The 15,238-nt window shown below is 38.6% G+C and overlaps 1 protein-coding gene across 2 annotated transcripts in view; it reads left to right on the forward strand.

Moving 5' to 3' along the window:
• Positions 1–13,870, forward strand: part of mastl (microtubule associated serine/threonine kinase-like) — a 14,025-nt gene extending 155 nt beyond the window's left edge. Inside the window, exons 1-13 of one of the 2 annotated variants that reach the window (XM_046847994.1) lie at positions 1–232; positions 2,026–2,163; positions 2,323–2,462; positions 3,424–3,512; positions 3,660–3,766; positions 4,939–5,101; positions 5,209–5,375; positions 6,292–7,368; positions 7,810–7,951; positions 9,731–9,751; positions 10,463–10,576; positions 12,201–12,302; positions 13,149–13,870. The exon at positions 1–232 is cut by the window's left edge and continues 155 nt beyond it. In XM_046847994.1, coding sequence (XP_046703950.1) covers positions 65–232; positions 2,026–2,163; positions 2,323–2,462; positions 3,424–3,512; positions 3,660–3,766; positions 4,939–5,101; positions 5,209–5,375; positions 6,292–7,368; positions 7,810–7,951; positions 9,731–9,751; positions 10,463–10,576; positions 12,201–12,302; positions 13,149–13,306 — 2,586 coding nt within the window. In that variant the 5' untranslated portion in view covers positions 1–64 and the 3' untranslated portion in view covers positions 13,307–13,870. The remainder of the gene's footprint in view (positions 233–2,025; positions 2,164–2,322; positions 2,463–3,423; positions 3,513–3,659; positions 3,767–4,938; positions 5,102–5,208; positions 5,376–6,291; positions 7,369–7,809; positions 7,952–9,730; positions 9,752–10,462; positions 10,577–12,200; positions 12,303–13,148) is intronic. The other variant, XM_046847995.1, reaches the window with a different exon arrangement.
• Positions 13,871–15,238: the final 1,368 nt, after the last annotated feature.

The following is a 15,238-nucleotide window of genomic DNA, read 5'->3' on the forward strand; positions in this document are numbered from 1 at the left end:
ATGAAGGTAATGCTGGGATTCGAGTATCGTTATTGAGAGTAAAAGAGAGAGTGAGAACAGAAGAATGGAGGCGGAGGAGAAATCAGTAGCAGCTGCTGCTCCTTTGAGTGTTGAAGTTCCCAAGCCGCCCTCCATCGAGGACTTCGTGGTGCTCAAGCCGATCAGCCGAGGAGCCTTCGGGAAGGTCTTTCTGGCCAGGAAGAAAAACAACTCCAAGCTCTATGCTGTGAAGGTATTTATCCAGAAAAATATCCCAAACAAACACACACCAGACTCGGGACCTTCTAAAACGTGGTTAAATGCGATAAGACGGCGTTTAAATAACAAACAAACAAACAAACAACAACAAAAAAAAGAACAAACTCAGTAAACACTTTAACATGCTGATGAATTCTTTACTAGGGGTGTGCGATATTGACCCAAAATTTTATATCGCGATATCATTATCGCGATATATTTCTTTCTTTTACCGATAACGAGAACGCTAATTTGGTTGTTTGTTGCGTGTTTGAACAGTTACGCTTTAAACCGTTCAGTAATAAAAAAGCAACAACTCATTACACACAAATTTAGTTGAACAGATGTGTGAAAAAGCTGCTTAAGTACCAAATGGTGTTTTTTTTTTCTTACTGTCCACCAATGTAAAGTTTTTATGCAATAGTTGTACAATAAAATCATTACTGATGTGCAATATGTTTGAAAGCGTAACTACTTTATTGGTGGTCTCTTTTTTTGGCACATTTCTTTTTCTTTGCTGCTGTAACACGGACATTTCCCCACTGTGGGACTAATAAAGATATATCTTTATCTTAATGTAATATACATTTTATAATATATCTTAATAGCTGATTTTTGGAGGAAAAAGGGCATTTTCGTGTAACGCTGATTAACTGTATGAAATGAGACATTTTTATCCCCCATATCGTGAATTAGGTGTAATACTAACAGTTTTTTTTAGTAGACCAAATCACACAGTAAAAGAACGCACTCGTCTAACCGACTAGACTTCATCACGTAACGTAAGTCCCTGTAGGTGTTTGGGTTTTGCGATATACTCGATGATGTCATCGCACATCGTTAAAGCAACAGTTACGATATTCTCGTAAATGATATAAAATCACACTTCCTGCTATCTACAGACACGCGTTTTGGTTGAGTTTGTTCTTAAAAATGTCGTCCCACCGCTTTAAGTCACGTTAAGCGTTTTAGAATGTGTGAATTCTGGGTGATTTCCAGGAGCTTAGTGAGGTTTTTAGGTGCATGGAGCCACGTGAACTGGAAATGTAATTAAAGGTGCAGTTGGGGAGAAAAAAAAACACCTGCCAGACACCAAAAACGGGGTGAAATTTAAAAGGTGAGACGATGGTCCTGAGGGGTTAAGGGTCGCAAAATATCTGGGAATTTTTAAGACCGGAAACTTTCCCTGATGAGGATTATATAGTTTTTGATGCTCGTGCATCACTTTGGTTCTTTCGTAATCACACAAGCTGAACTTTGCATAACTTCCAGGTACAGGTTTTTTTTGTTGTGTTTTATAGAAAATGCTCTCATTGAACAGTTTGTGGACAACAAGATTAGTATGTGCTACTTTTTGAACATACCATTTCCTCATTTAGTTCCCATTTGCTGTTAGAATCATGTCCATTCTTCTGGGAAGATGTTCCACCAGATTCTATGGAGATTTTTGCTTATTCAGATACAAGTACGGTCAGCTAGTGATGTAGGTGAGGTGAGGAGGCCTGAGGTGCACTTCACATTCATCCCAAACGTTTTATACGGGATGTTTTTTTAAAGGGTTTATAGCTCTATAGCAGGAGATCTTCCACTTCATCTTCATGAAGCTAGCTTTGTGCACAGAGGCATTGTCATGCTGAACAGGTTTGGGTTTAGTTCCAGGGAAAATTTAATTTAGCAAAATATTCGGCTCATATGGCTGGAAAGGTGTGATGTTCCAATACTTTTATCCATTGAGTATAGCTACATCACTTACAAATGTGTGTCTGAGTGTAAATGATCTGTTGGCAGGTGGTGAAGAAAGCAGACATGGTGGATAAGAACATGAGCGATCAGATGCGGGCCGAGAGAGACGCTCTGGCCCTCAGCAAAAGCCCCTTCATCGTGCACCTGTATTACTCACTACAGACGGCCAGCAAGGTTTTCTTGGTATGGAAAAGCTCAAATAAGTGTACTGGATCTTCAAACCTTACCAAGGCGTTGCAGTGTATATGTCATTAATATTGTGTTGCACTTGACCTATGGAGCGTCCACACCAGGTCGTGAAGCCTACGAGTCGTCATTTATTTCTCTTTTCTCTGCGTTCAGGTCATGGAGTACCTGATCGGCGGTGACGTGAAATCTCTGCTCCACGTCTACGGCTACTTCGACGAAGACATGTCCTTAAAATACATTTCAGAAGTGGCACTAGCTTTAGACTACCTCCACCGACACGGCATCATTCACAGGTACCCGTTACGCCATGACCCCGGGGTTCCCACACTGCTTTGAAAGTAGGGTGGATCCTTGGATTGCAAACTTCATTAGTTCTGGGAAAAGCGCTCATAGTACGATTTATGCAAAGTGCATTTTTGATGAGGATTATATAGTTTTTGATGCTCGTGCATCACTTTGGTTCTTTCGTAATCACACAAGCTGAACTTTGCATAACTTCCAGGTACAGTTTTTGTTTTGTTGTGTTTTATAGAAAATGCTCTCATTGACTCTGATTTTCGGGGACACACTTTTTCTTGCTAACCCTGTACCGTCCGTTATTTCTTCCCCACAGGAAACAATGCAAATGTGATAATCCGAACATCCGAAAATATTCATATCTAAATCATTTTGAATGCTCTTTTACCTACAAAATATTGTCCCTAATGTATCCGAAATAAGCAATCAATAATTAGCACACAATATAAAGTAAAAATAAAACAAATTAGACTTCACTTTACCTTTGAAAAGTGGCTGAGGATGAGGAGAAGCAGGAAGATGATCTCAGCTCCCACTGTTTTACGCAGCGAGAGAGAACGAAAGTTCGCAACGCAAGTTATCTCTCTTAATGCAAGTGACATTCAGAAAAAAAATGTTTTGCTCAGCCAAGGTTCCAGTGTACTTGAATGTCAGACACATGGATTCGGGGACTAGAAAGTACTTGAAAACAAATAAAGGTCCTTGAAATTGTTTGAATTCAATTTAAAATAAATGATGTTGCTTTAATCTTGTCAGTAAATGTTCGTTAGGAGTCTGGATATAATGAAACGTTAGCCAGATATCGCTAAACTTATAGTGGACATTTTAACATTACAAATGGTGCTTTTAAAAAAGTCCTCGAATCTGGTGTTTCACTGAAGAGTGGGAACCCCGATAAGAACGTGCGCAGGCCTTTGAAAAGAGCAGGATCGACAGAAACTGTACTTCTTTCTTCAGGGATTTGAAGCCCGATAACATGCTGGTCAGCAACAAGGGACACATCAAGCTCACGGACTTCGGCCTCTCCAAAGTGAAACTGGACAGGGGTATGCTAACGTCCAAAAAGACGTTTATTTGTACATTTTAGGGTTTTCGAATCGCTTTATTTTCCAGTCTTTTGTATAATCAAGCTTTGGGTGATTATATTTACATATTTATTTATTTATTTATTATTTTTTTACATTTATCTCTAGAACTGAACCTCATGGATATTTTGACCACGCCCTCTTTGACTAAACCCAAGATGGATTATTTCCGGACACCTGGCCAAGTTTTGTCTCTGATAAGTTCACTCGGGCTTGTAAGTACAAGAATCCTGTTTCACGAACTACACACCTTCTATACCTACACAAAACTGCGTGCGCTACACATACTATACAGTAACACACTACACATACTCATTCTATACGTCCTCCACACATACAGTGTACAAATATTATGCATTGTACACATACTTACCAACACCCATAAAACATACTATACAAACTCCACGCACACTACATATACTGTACACATATTACACCAAACACACAAACTCTACACATACCCTGCATATATTAAAGCTAATACACATACAAAATACATAAACGTACTACACATACTTTACACAAGCTACACATACTATATAAACTCTACACATATTGTACATTGTACACATACTATACATACTCCCATATGATACACATTCTACACATATTAAACATACTGCACACACACATACACAAACTGATATTACACATGCTATATATACTTTACACATACTATATATACTCTACACTAAAGGTCGACCAATTCATCAGTTTTGCCGATTAATCGTCACATAGTTGATTTGCTGGAACTATCGGATGTTAGAGAAAACCCATGCCCATAGTTTTTCCGGGTAGCGCGTTATTACGAAAGCGGCCTCTAAAGGCCACTCACTGAGTTTTACACGTGAGATTGTGCACTGCTTGGAGAGCGCTATATTATGGTTATTATTAATAGTTAAAAAATTATATTTATTAATTTATATCTGTCTGATGGTGTGGTCTGTCTGGTGGTGACTCACAGCTGCAGGTGTTGCTAAACTTTGTTTCTTTTTTTTTTAAAGAGAATTCACGGAGAGTTCATCACTTTTAATTGACTATTTTCATGTATTTCATTTAGCACATTTTCATGATTCACTACTTTTTTTTGTTGTTGTAATAAAGTTCTATACTGTTTGACAAAAAAATTTTTTTACACATATTATACATACTACACACACCCTACACAAACTGCACGTGCCCTACACGTTATACATACTCTCATAAACAACACATACTACACACATTACGCATACTAAATATACTACACGAGTACTCAAGACCGAGCTGTTACTATAGAAACTATAATGTACAGTATTAGCACAAGCACATTTACTAAACCCGGTGATTTGCAGCTGCTGTAATAGTCGGAGTAAATAGATGCTTTTCACTCTTTCGCTCTGTGAAGAATACTCCAGTGGTGGATGGGAAGCGTCACAGCAGTGCCTCGGCCGTGGCCAGTCCCATGACGTGTGGAAAAGCCGAGAAGAGAAAGAGCTCGCTTTGTTCACCGATGTTGGCTAGAAGACGAGAGCTCCTGCAGTCCCCCGTCTGCCAGTCACGAGGCCTCGGTATGCGTCTCGTCAATCTTTTATTTCATTATTTTGTCTTCAGAATTATTCCCCTGTGCGTTTGTCTAAGCACCGACACGTGGGTACGTGTTTATGATTTCTTTCAGGTGCTAACAGTGTGTTTAGTCCCAGCTTGCTGGCCAAAAGTCTGACACCGAGGCTGATGAAATCCAGGAAGAGGTTCGAGTCATTGAGTGCCAGCAGCGTTCACTCGTGCCTGCTGCCGTCCAGCGACTCTGAGAGCTGCATCAGCCCACTGTGGGAGGATGAGCAGGTAACATATGCACAAATAACGTGCATTTATAAATCCACATTACATACATTATACACATGTATTATTCCTCATTTAGGTAATAGGCATTAATAACTGCTTTTTGCCATCTTTTAAATTTACAGTTTAAAATTACAAATAAAAGTCTGCTTATATTCCTTATACTATATATGTGTGTGTGTGTGTGTGTGTGTGTGTGTGTGTGTGTGTGTGTGTGTATAGATATAGATAGATATAGAGATATAGAGATAATAAAAGTAAATACTATAGAAGTATATAAAAAAAGGGTTTTTAATTGAAATTATCAATAAAAATGTAACAAACTTTTATTAGTGAACATGTTTATAAGTTCTATCATATATTGTATGTGCATATATCTATAATATATGGAGCATATATAAAGAGGATTTTATGTTAATAATGTAAATATTTTACTCCTATACTCTTATAGACCTTACTGGAAAATAAAACAAGCAAGAAATATATATATTTTTAATTGTTCACTAATAATAATAATAATAATAATAATAATAATAATAATAATAATGATAAAGATAGTGATTACAATACAAAGTACAAAAAAACAATCATATAAATGACTAACAATCACCTGGTGAAGAAAATGAAGAAAATGCTGATATTTTTAATAGATACTTTTAATGTATATTTCATGTTTTTTCATGTTTTTTCTTACCTATATTTCCTTGCTTTTTAATTTTGTAGTTTTCACAAAACTTTAAAATTTTTGCATTCAATTCAACCTAATGAATAAATTAATTAATTAATGTGTTTGTTTGTTTGTTTTTGGCTTGTATCATAGAAATGTGTTTAAATGTCTCGATCTTATGAAGTTGACATCGTTAATAGCAAAGTAAAGAAAAACGAATTAATTAAAAAAAGCTTCCTTGTGCTGCTGCAGAAATCTGAAGGTGATGAGAACATTCCTCCTCCTAAAGTAAATGACGGAGTCGGAAAAGTCGGCCACAAACTTGCCGAGCCTGCGGTGGAGGAAAAAGCGAGAAGAGAGATGTGTATTCCTGCAAACGACGCTCATCAGACACCAATTCGCAACTCGGATTTGAGATCACAGCCTGTAAATAAACACCGTTCCGGTGAAGCGAAATGTGGAAACATAAAGGCGGATATTTCTGCAGGAAAGAGGCTACAGTTCACGGAGTCTGATCTCTGCGTCACGCCTGGTAAGACTTCGCTCAAACCATCATGCGAGAACAGGGTTAGGAAACCGGAGAAGAGCGTCCTCGGCGTTTGTAGGACTTTAGAAGAAGGATCTGCTATTAAACCAGGCTCGTCCGTGAAACGAGGCTTTGCTGAGGTGGACAAAAGCCCAGAGCAAGTTGAGGTCCAAAGAAAGAAGAGCACAGCCGAGTACAAGAGGTGTTTTCCCATTCCGGAGAATGACTCCCTTCTCCATACGGGTCTGACCGGGATTTTCTCAGCTGTCGATCTGGGGAACGGCGGAGGGATCCAGAAACAGTCCAACGCTACAAAGGTGACCAAAAATCTTTTGTGTGAGTTAGAGGAACCCATCGAGAATGTACCCACATCCAGTATGACCTCCTCTCCACAAGAGATGAGACGACGCCCGAGCTTGGACTCCGACAACTCGGTTCACGAAATGTCCGTGCTTTCCAACACGCCTCCTCCACGTGGAGAATCTCTCCTGTCCTCGTTCGAGGATGAAAATGAAACCTCGGCTGTCCTGGAAGCCCCGAAGCATCACGAGAAATACAGTGACCTCCGTGCGGTTTCAAGCAGTCTGCTCAAATCGCCTCCGTTCCTCAAGCCTAAGAACGTGGTGGCCTTCAGGAGCTACTGCAGCTCCATCAACCGCTCCAACCTGTCCTACGGCTCGCGCCTCAGCTTGGCCTCCACCGACGGCATGGACGTGTCGACTTCGACCTCGTTCCAGACGGCGCCCGCAGCCATCACGCCTGTGCAGAAGAAGAGACTCAGCCTCAACAGCTCCCTTTACCAGGTACACGTGAGTCAGAGCTCAGAGTAATAAATCCGTCTGTTTGTAACGTTTCATTTGTTTGATCCACCGTGTGGTTCTTTCTAGAGATCTGATGTGTCTAAATGGCATCTAAGACTAATAATAAACAGATAAATGTCATGTGGGATCTAAATAATTATATGGTAGAGGACCTTCCCCGCTCCAAAACAACTCCAAATCCTTAAGCCAAATAGGTCACATTTGGACTCATCTGTCCACAGAACTTTCTTCTAGTCTCTCAATTGTCCAGTTCTTATGTGTCTTCTACCGAATCTGTTGTACATCAACAACATGCATATGTCTCTAAAACCGTAAAATGTCTGACAGGCTCTGTACATTCAAAGGCTTCTACTTGTACACATTGAGTTTTAGGAAACGGCTCCACATCTTGATTATAATGGATTTTTGATTCCCTCTTTATAGACTCCTCAGCCCATGGCCATGTCTCATACCCCTTATCGAACACCCAAGAGTGTACGCAGAGGTCCGGGTCCAGGGGAGAACGCCCCTATCCTCGGCACGCCAGACTACCTCGCCCCGGAGCTTTTACTAGGAAAGCACCATGGTAAGAGAAAAAGGTCATAATGTGCCCACACCAGCACGGTTACAATAATATTCAGACGAGTTCATCGATAAATTTCTTCTTTTTAAAAAGTACGACTTACATCAGATTCCAGCTGAGATTATTTTTTTGTGTTTGATGGAGATGAGGCTTTGAACACTACTGTGAAAGTGTTCACAGCCTCCATCCATCCATCCATCTATCCATCCAAGTAATTAGTTTATCTATCCTTCCATCCATCCATCCAATACATTTTTCTGTCTGTCCATCCATCCATCCATCCATCCATCCATCCCCCATCTGTTTAATTAATGTTTTTCTATGTTCCTGTGGGCTCACGCTAAACTGCTGCTGCTTTTTAAAAAAAAGTTCAGACATTGATCTATGCTCAGTAGCGGTGCAACGGATCATAAAACTCAGGGTTCGGATCACGTTACGTTTTTTGAGTCACAGATCAGATCTTTTTTCAGATCAGCAAAGGGGGAGGAGACAAATATAATTTGCGTTTTCTATTTACTACAAGAAAAGTTACAGCAAAATGCTCCCATACTCTGAATGTTGCGGGAGGCGCTCTGCTCCTCCGCTAGCCGTTATCGCAGACTGATTAACACGTCCCGTTCACGTGAACACAGAACCGCCCTCCCTCAGAATATAGACTTTTTATCAATGGCTATGTACTAAATAAGTGGCAAGAGGAATGGAATTCATGGTCGCATAGCAAACTGTTTGAAATACACCCTGAAATTGCTAACAGGACTCTAATACCTTTTTGAAATCAAGATTTGATCAGGTGATCTTAACCAGATGTAGGATCGGGCATACAAGACTGACACATGAATACTTGCTGGAAGGAGAAGACCCCATTCAGTGCGTGTACTGCGGCATTCCCCTTACTGTTAAGCATATTTTGTTGTACTGTACTGCTTACAATGACCACAGACAGTTGTTTTATGAGGCCAGTTCGTTTAAAGAGCTATTTTACAAGGTTTTGTCAGAAGAAGTTTTAGAATTTCTGTCATGTATTAATGTAATAAATATCATTTAATTTGTCTATATTTATTTATTTGGGATTTTAGGATCTTTTTGATCTTATAAACTGTTCTTGCCATGAAGATAGCCTCAGTAGCTGACATGGCAGTAAATTATAGTGTAACTAACTAACCACTTAAAATGCAATATCGTCAGGGGAAAAACTAACCGTCCTTGCCATCGTTAAAAAAATTCATATTAATCCGCAAGTTTTGAAAAAGAAAAAACTATGATGCACTGCACCCCTAACTTGGAGATCACGTAAAACAACAACAACCCATTGTCTCTTTGGGTTTCCGTCAGAATTCTCGTTGCCTCTTCATTTCACGTTTCCATCACGTAAAATCGTGCACAGTTTTTGTGTGCGGCTCGGTCTGCACTTTATTCAGTAACGGAGATCACAGTTGAATTGAAGGTCGCTTTATGTAATATAAAACTGCTGACCAATTTATTAAGCACAATTTTACTCCTGTTTATTCGTGAGATTGGCAAATCTACCAATCATGCAGTGAGATTATTATTATTTTATCTTTTTGAGCATTTTTTGTAAACTCTAAAGAAAAAAAGACTTTTTTTTTTATTATTAATCTCTTGACCTGTATCTGAATAATTAGCTTGATTTAGATAACTGCGGTAATACATAGTACAGGCGTTCCTATCCAAGTGCCCGAAGTGTAATTGTTTTATTTTATAATTCACTGTTTGATGCTTGTGCACACTGAGCAGCTTCCTAATCGCCTCTTGTGTTTTTAGCTGCAGAATCGGTTGTGAACGGTGAGTATGATGTGTAGTTTTGCGCTGATGCATGAGCGGGCCACTTTTCCATAAAGGAATACTTCACCCAAAAACCCACACCTGGCTAATAATGATTTGGGAGTTACTGAGTGCCAGTTTTTGTTTGTTCGAAAAGACATTATTAGCCACCAAACATTGGTTGAAGTATCTTTTATGACTGAAGGGAACTAATTTCAGCAATGTGAATGGGTATCCTGCTTTCATGGTTGGTCATGCTTACAGCTTCAGTGATGCTCTGGGAACTGGGAATAATGGGAGAACAGACACTTTCCAGTCAGTTAGTGGAGTGGCCCAAAACACACAATTGAACGAGAGGACCCCATTAATGATTATGTTCTTATTGGGTAGTTATTTTTTCAATGTTGATAAACAATGGTTGAAAACTTAAAAACTTTTTTTTTTTTTTTTTACTCTGCCAATCAGCACGTTTTCTGAATTATCCTTCAGGGTTAAGATCATCACTTGCAAAAATGGATACGATTGATTCCAACTTCATACCTAACCAGTACTATTGTTTGCAGTGTTCTTTTAAGCCAATAATACCATTTACATGCCCCCCCCTCTACGAAATCAGTTTAACTCGCTAAAACCCCGCTCACACGGCTGCACAGTAGCTTCATTGTCACTCTAACAACCTGCAGGACGCCGAAAGACAAGTAACGTGTTAAATCTTCTCACGTCTATTCGCAGACGTCATGGTGGACTGGTGGGCGCTGGGGGTGTGCCTGTTCGAGTTCCTCACCGGAGTGCCTCCTTTCAACGACGAAACTCCTCAACTGGTCTTCCAGAATATTCTTAACCGAGGTCTTTGGCTCTCTTATAACCATTTATCATTTTAATGACTGAATCTGTGATGTCTAGAAAGTCAAACTTGGAGCTTCCTGAACTGTTCATCTCCATTTTCAAGATGCATCAAATCAATAGAAGGCGAAATAGTTTAAGATCTTCTAGATAATTAAGTGGAGGTCATGTCATTTAGATGTGGAGAGGCAAGAACCAGGCTATATCATTTTTCAGATGGTAGAATTAGTTTGTGATGTCATTGGAGAAAGGCAGAGCCGGTCCGTGGTGCCATAGAGGAGATGGTAGAACCAGTTTGTAATGTCACTGATGAGATGGTATGATGGTATGATGCCAGTATAAAATATGGTATAACCAGGATGTGATGTGGCTGAGATGGTGGAACCAGTTTGTGAAATCATAAACGAGATGGAACCAACTTGCGAAGTCATTGGAAACGTGTAAGAACGGTTTTGTGAGGTCATTGACATGTTATGATATTAATATGATGGTAGGACCAGTTGGTTATAGCACGTAAAATGTTGGATCCATTTTGTGATTTCATAGCTCAAACGGTAAAACCAGTTTGTCATTGACCAGTGTTGTGTCAGATAAGATGGTAGAACCAATGTGTGATGTCAAGTAAGTTGAAAGAACCAGTTTTTGATGAAGACTAGTATTAGTATTATGAAGATTATAGTATTATCAGGTTGTGATGTCACCTACATGGTGGATCCAATTAGTGACATTTCTTTTTGACTTCAATTTGTGAAGTCATTGGTAACATGGTCGAACAGTTTTGTGATGTCATTAGTAAGATGGTAGACCCAGTTTGTGGTGATGTTGGTAATATAATAGAACCTGTTTGATATTGGTATGATGGAAGGACCAATTGGTGGTAGCACTGGTAAGATAGCAGATCCCGTTTGTGATCTCGTAGATGAAATGTTAAAACCAGTTTGTGAAGTCTTGGCAACAATAAAGAACCAGTTTATGTCAGATGATGGTAGAACCAGTTTGTGATGTAATGAAATGGTCAAACCAGTTTGCAAAGTAATTGACCAGATGGAAGAAACCGTTTATATCAGATTAGATGGTAAAACCAATTTGTGATGTTATTGGCAAAATGGTAGAACCAGCCAGTTGTATCATTGGAAAGATGGTAAAACCAGTTTAAGAAGTTGTTGACAATCTCATCATTGGACAGTATAATTTGAATCACACGAAGATCCAGTTTGTCAGATATGATGGTAGGACCAGTTTGTAATGTCTGAAAAGTTGGTAGGATTAGGTTATGCTGGATCACCTCCAAAGCTCCATCACCTAAGATCAGTGACCTGGCTCAAAACAGAATTATAACTTGGCAGTCTATTTTAAGAAAAATACTTTCACTACTTATCTTTGACCATGGTAATTTTTTCTTTACATCAAGTTAACATTTAATCTTCAGACTTTTACCCAAACCATCAATAGATAATGTTTTCTCAATGGTAATGTTTCTCTATGTTGTTCATCAGTATGTCATAGAGCTATAAACCCTGGATCAATGTAGTCATGAAGAAGATTTGTCAGCATTTGTCTGACGTAGGATGTTGAAACGTTCCCATCCACAAATCTCTTAATCGCTAATTTCTAATTGCGTGACCAGACATTCCATGGCCTGATGCTGAAGAGGAATTATCTCCCAGCGCTCGAGGTGCAATTGAGATTCTCCTCAGTACAGACGTCACCAAACGGGCTGGGCTTAAAGGTAAGGACTCCACAGCAGTCTTTTTTCTCTTCTTATTCAGGACTCATTTATGATCTTTCTTAGCTAAATATGTTTCAAATGATATATTTGATATCTTACAAAAATACAACCTTAAAATTTTTTTTTTAACCAGTTTTATTTAACTTTTATTCTGCCTTCAAAACTGATCAAGATTTAGAATTAGCTTGAAAGTTTTTATGATGTACAAAAAGCAGTTTTTATTGTCTGGGATGCGATGGTTAACAAGTTGTTTATGGAAGGAGACTTCAGCGTATTAATAATCTGAGGTAACTTGAAGATTTGGAAGGAGACTTCATTATCATGAGAGGAATAAAACACCTCAGGAAATGCTTGGAAATCAATCTAGAAATTGAGGTGAAGGTAATAGAATTTTAGCTGAAGGTATATAAACTAGAGGTCAACAGTCATCGGTTTTTGATAGTTTGCTGGAACTGCTGAATTTCGTCAAAAAATCCATACTGATAGTTTTTCCGGTTTGCTGGAGCAGCTGAGAGGGTCTGCTGTCATTATACTATATGAAAGCGGCCTCTAGAGGCGAATCACTGATGCTGCATGCTGTTTATTTGAAATGTATTTTTATTTTTTAATTATTCGTTTTGGATTAATTTGGAAATTTTTTTTATTATTTTTATCATTTCAGTACTCCAACATGCAGTGTTTGTTTTTAATCCAGTATACATTTTAAAAAATATCAATTAATTAATCAGTTATCAGGAAGTACGATCCAACCTGTTGATCATATCGGTAAAATCCTCCATCTGTCTATTGGAACAGTGCTTTTTATTTATAAATGTTCGTGTCTCTCGTTTCTCTGTTTCCTTCCAGAGCTGAAAGAGCATGCGTTCTTCGCAGGTGTGTACTGGGACAATCTTCAGAACCAGGCCATGCCTTTTGTTCCTGAGCCCCACGATGAGACGGACACGTCGTACTTTGAGGCGAGAAACACTGCGCAACAATTGGCGCTCTCTGGCTTCAGTCTCTAACACACACACACACTCTCACTTACACACACACACACTCTTGCACATAAGCACTCTTGCTCCTGTAGCTGTTAGCTCAACAATGGAGACTGTTTCCTGACGATGAATGTAGCATGATTCTTCCTTCCTTTCCTTATCTATGATAATGTTTTATGATCACACACTCGAGTCTCTTAATCTTTAGGCATGCAGAGATGTTTTTAAGGTGCTGAGGTTCTATTTTTAAACTCCTCATGTGCTGATTCTGAATTCGAGGGGAAAAACTGATCTCAGACCAGAACTCTATTACATATTTTAATACTAAAGCCCTGTTGGTATTGGTTAATATAATTTTTAGTGTTTTGTGTGTCTGTATTTAACTATTGTTTCTGCTGCTATACGTGTCTACTACGTGTATGTCTAACTTGCTGATGGTTTCTAAAGTCTGGGCTTAAATTAGCATTTGTGTTTTTAGCCAGACATTTTGGATGATGGACCCTGCAAAAACAGATTTTTAACTATTTCAGTGTGTTACGTGTTACCATTTACATGGTGGTCTAATAAAAATACCCCTTTAATATCCCTTAATACTGTCTCAGGTATGTTTTTCATTTACTTTGTTTCCTTCTTTCTAGATGGATAGAAAGATGCACAGAAACATACATACACACACAGATGTGGATAAAGGGACAGATGGGTGGATAGAGGGTTGGATGGATAGTGAAATGGGTAAACAGAGAGATGGATATATATAGAATAGAGTTGGTTGGATCGAAAGAAAGATGGATGGATTTATAGATAGAGAGGTCGGTGGATGGATAGACTGAGGTGGATGATTGGTAGAGATAAAGGAGAGAGAGGCTGGGTGGGTTATATAGAGAGGTGGACAGACTGATGGGTGGGTGGATAAATGGGTGAATTGTAAGGATAGAGACAGATGATTGGATAGTGATGGGTGGATGGATGGGTGAATAGAGGATGAATAGATGGGTTGAGAGCTGGATGGATGATGATAGAGAAATGGGTAAACAGAGATTTGGTTGATAGAAAGATGGATTTATAGATAGATAGGTGGATGGATAGACTGATGGATGGGTGAATAGTATGGATAGAGACAGATGAATAGATAGTGATGGATGAGTAGTGATAATTGGGATAGAGGAATGGATGAACAGATTATATAGAGAAATTAAATGTATATGGATGAAGGTAGATGGATAAAAAGATGAATGGGGGGATGACACGTCTTCACCCCACTGTTAGCACTGAACAAACATGAGGTGGTGTTTAATGTATTAAACTGCACTTTAAAGAAGACAGAAGAAGTCAAAGCTCTGATTTTTATTGGTGCTTCAGATTATCAGCAAGATCTCTCACCACTCCTCAGAAATAAGTGTTCATCAATAAAAAGATCAACACAGCTTTTAATTACATCTTTCTTTAATTACTGTTCTAAAGAAGCCAGTGCTACATTACAGTATGTTACAATTCAAATCGCAATTTTAGTTATATATATAATTATATACTTCTAGTTCTAATATACACATTATTTCAGCTATTAACATTATTTAACAATTTATACAAAAATAAGAGAAAAAAACAAACATAACCAGAAGGATGTGAAGGACAAATTATATAGAATCAAATACGAACGTCTTAATGACCACAACAATCATCTGAAATCTTACAGTAAATCAGGAGGAAAAAAAACTACGATGGCATTTTAGTGCCACCTTTAAAAAAAAAAAAACTATATATTTATAGATTACGAGAATAAAGTGAGGAGCACGCCGGTGTTTGTCCCTCAAGGTCGATACACACTGCCTGTCCAAAAAAAAAGAATAAATCATCACACTAATATTTTATTGGTCCATCTTTAGCTTTGATTGTTCTGATTGCTCCGATTTGATCTGCAATGTCGCAACATATTTTTCCCGTCCAGAGTTGCAGTCATTT

The sequence above is a fragment of the Silurus meridionalis genome, chromosome 4 (assembly GCF_014805685.1).
Source record: "Silurus meridionalis isolate SWU-2019-XX chromosome 4, ASM1480568v1, whole genome shotgun sequence".
Lineage (NCBI taxonomy): Eukaryota > Metazoa > Chordata > Actinopteri > Siluriformes > Siluridae > Silurus > Silurus meridionalis.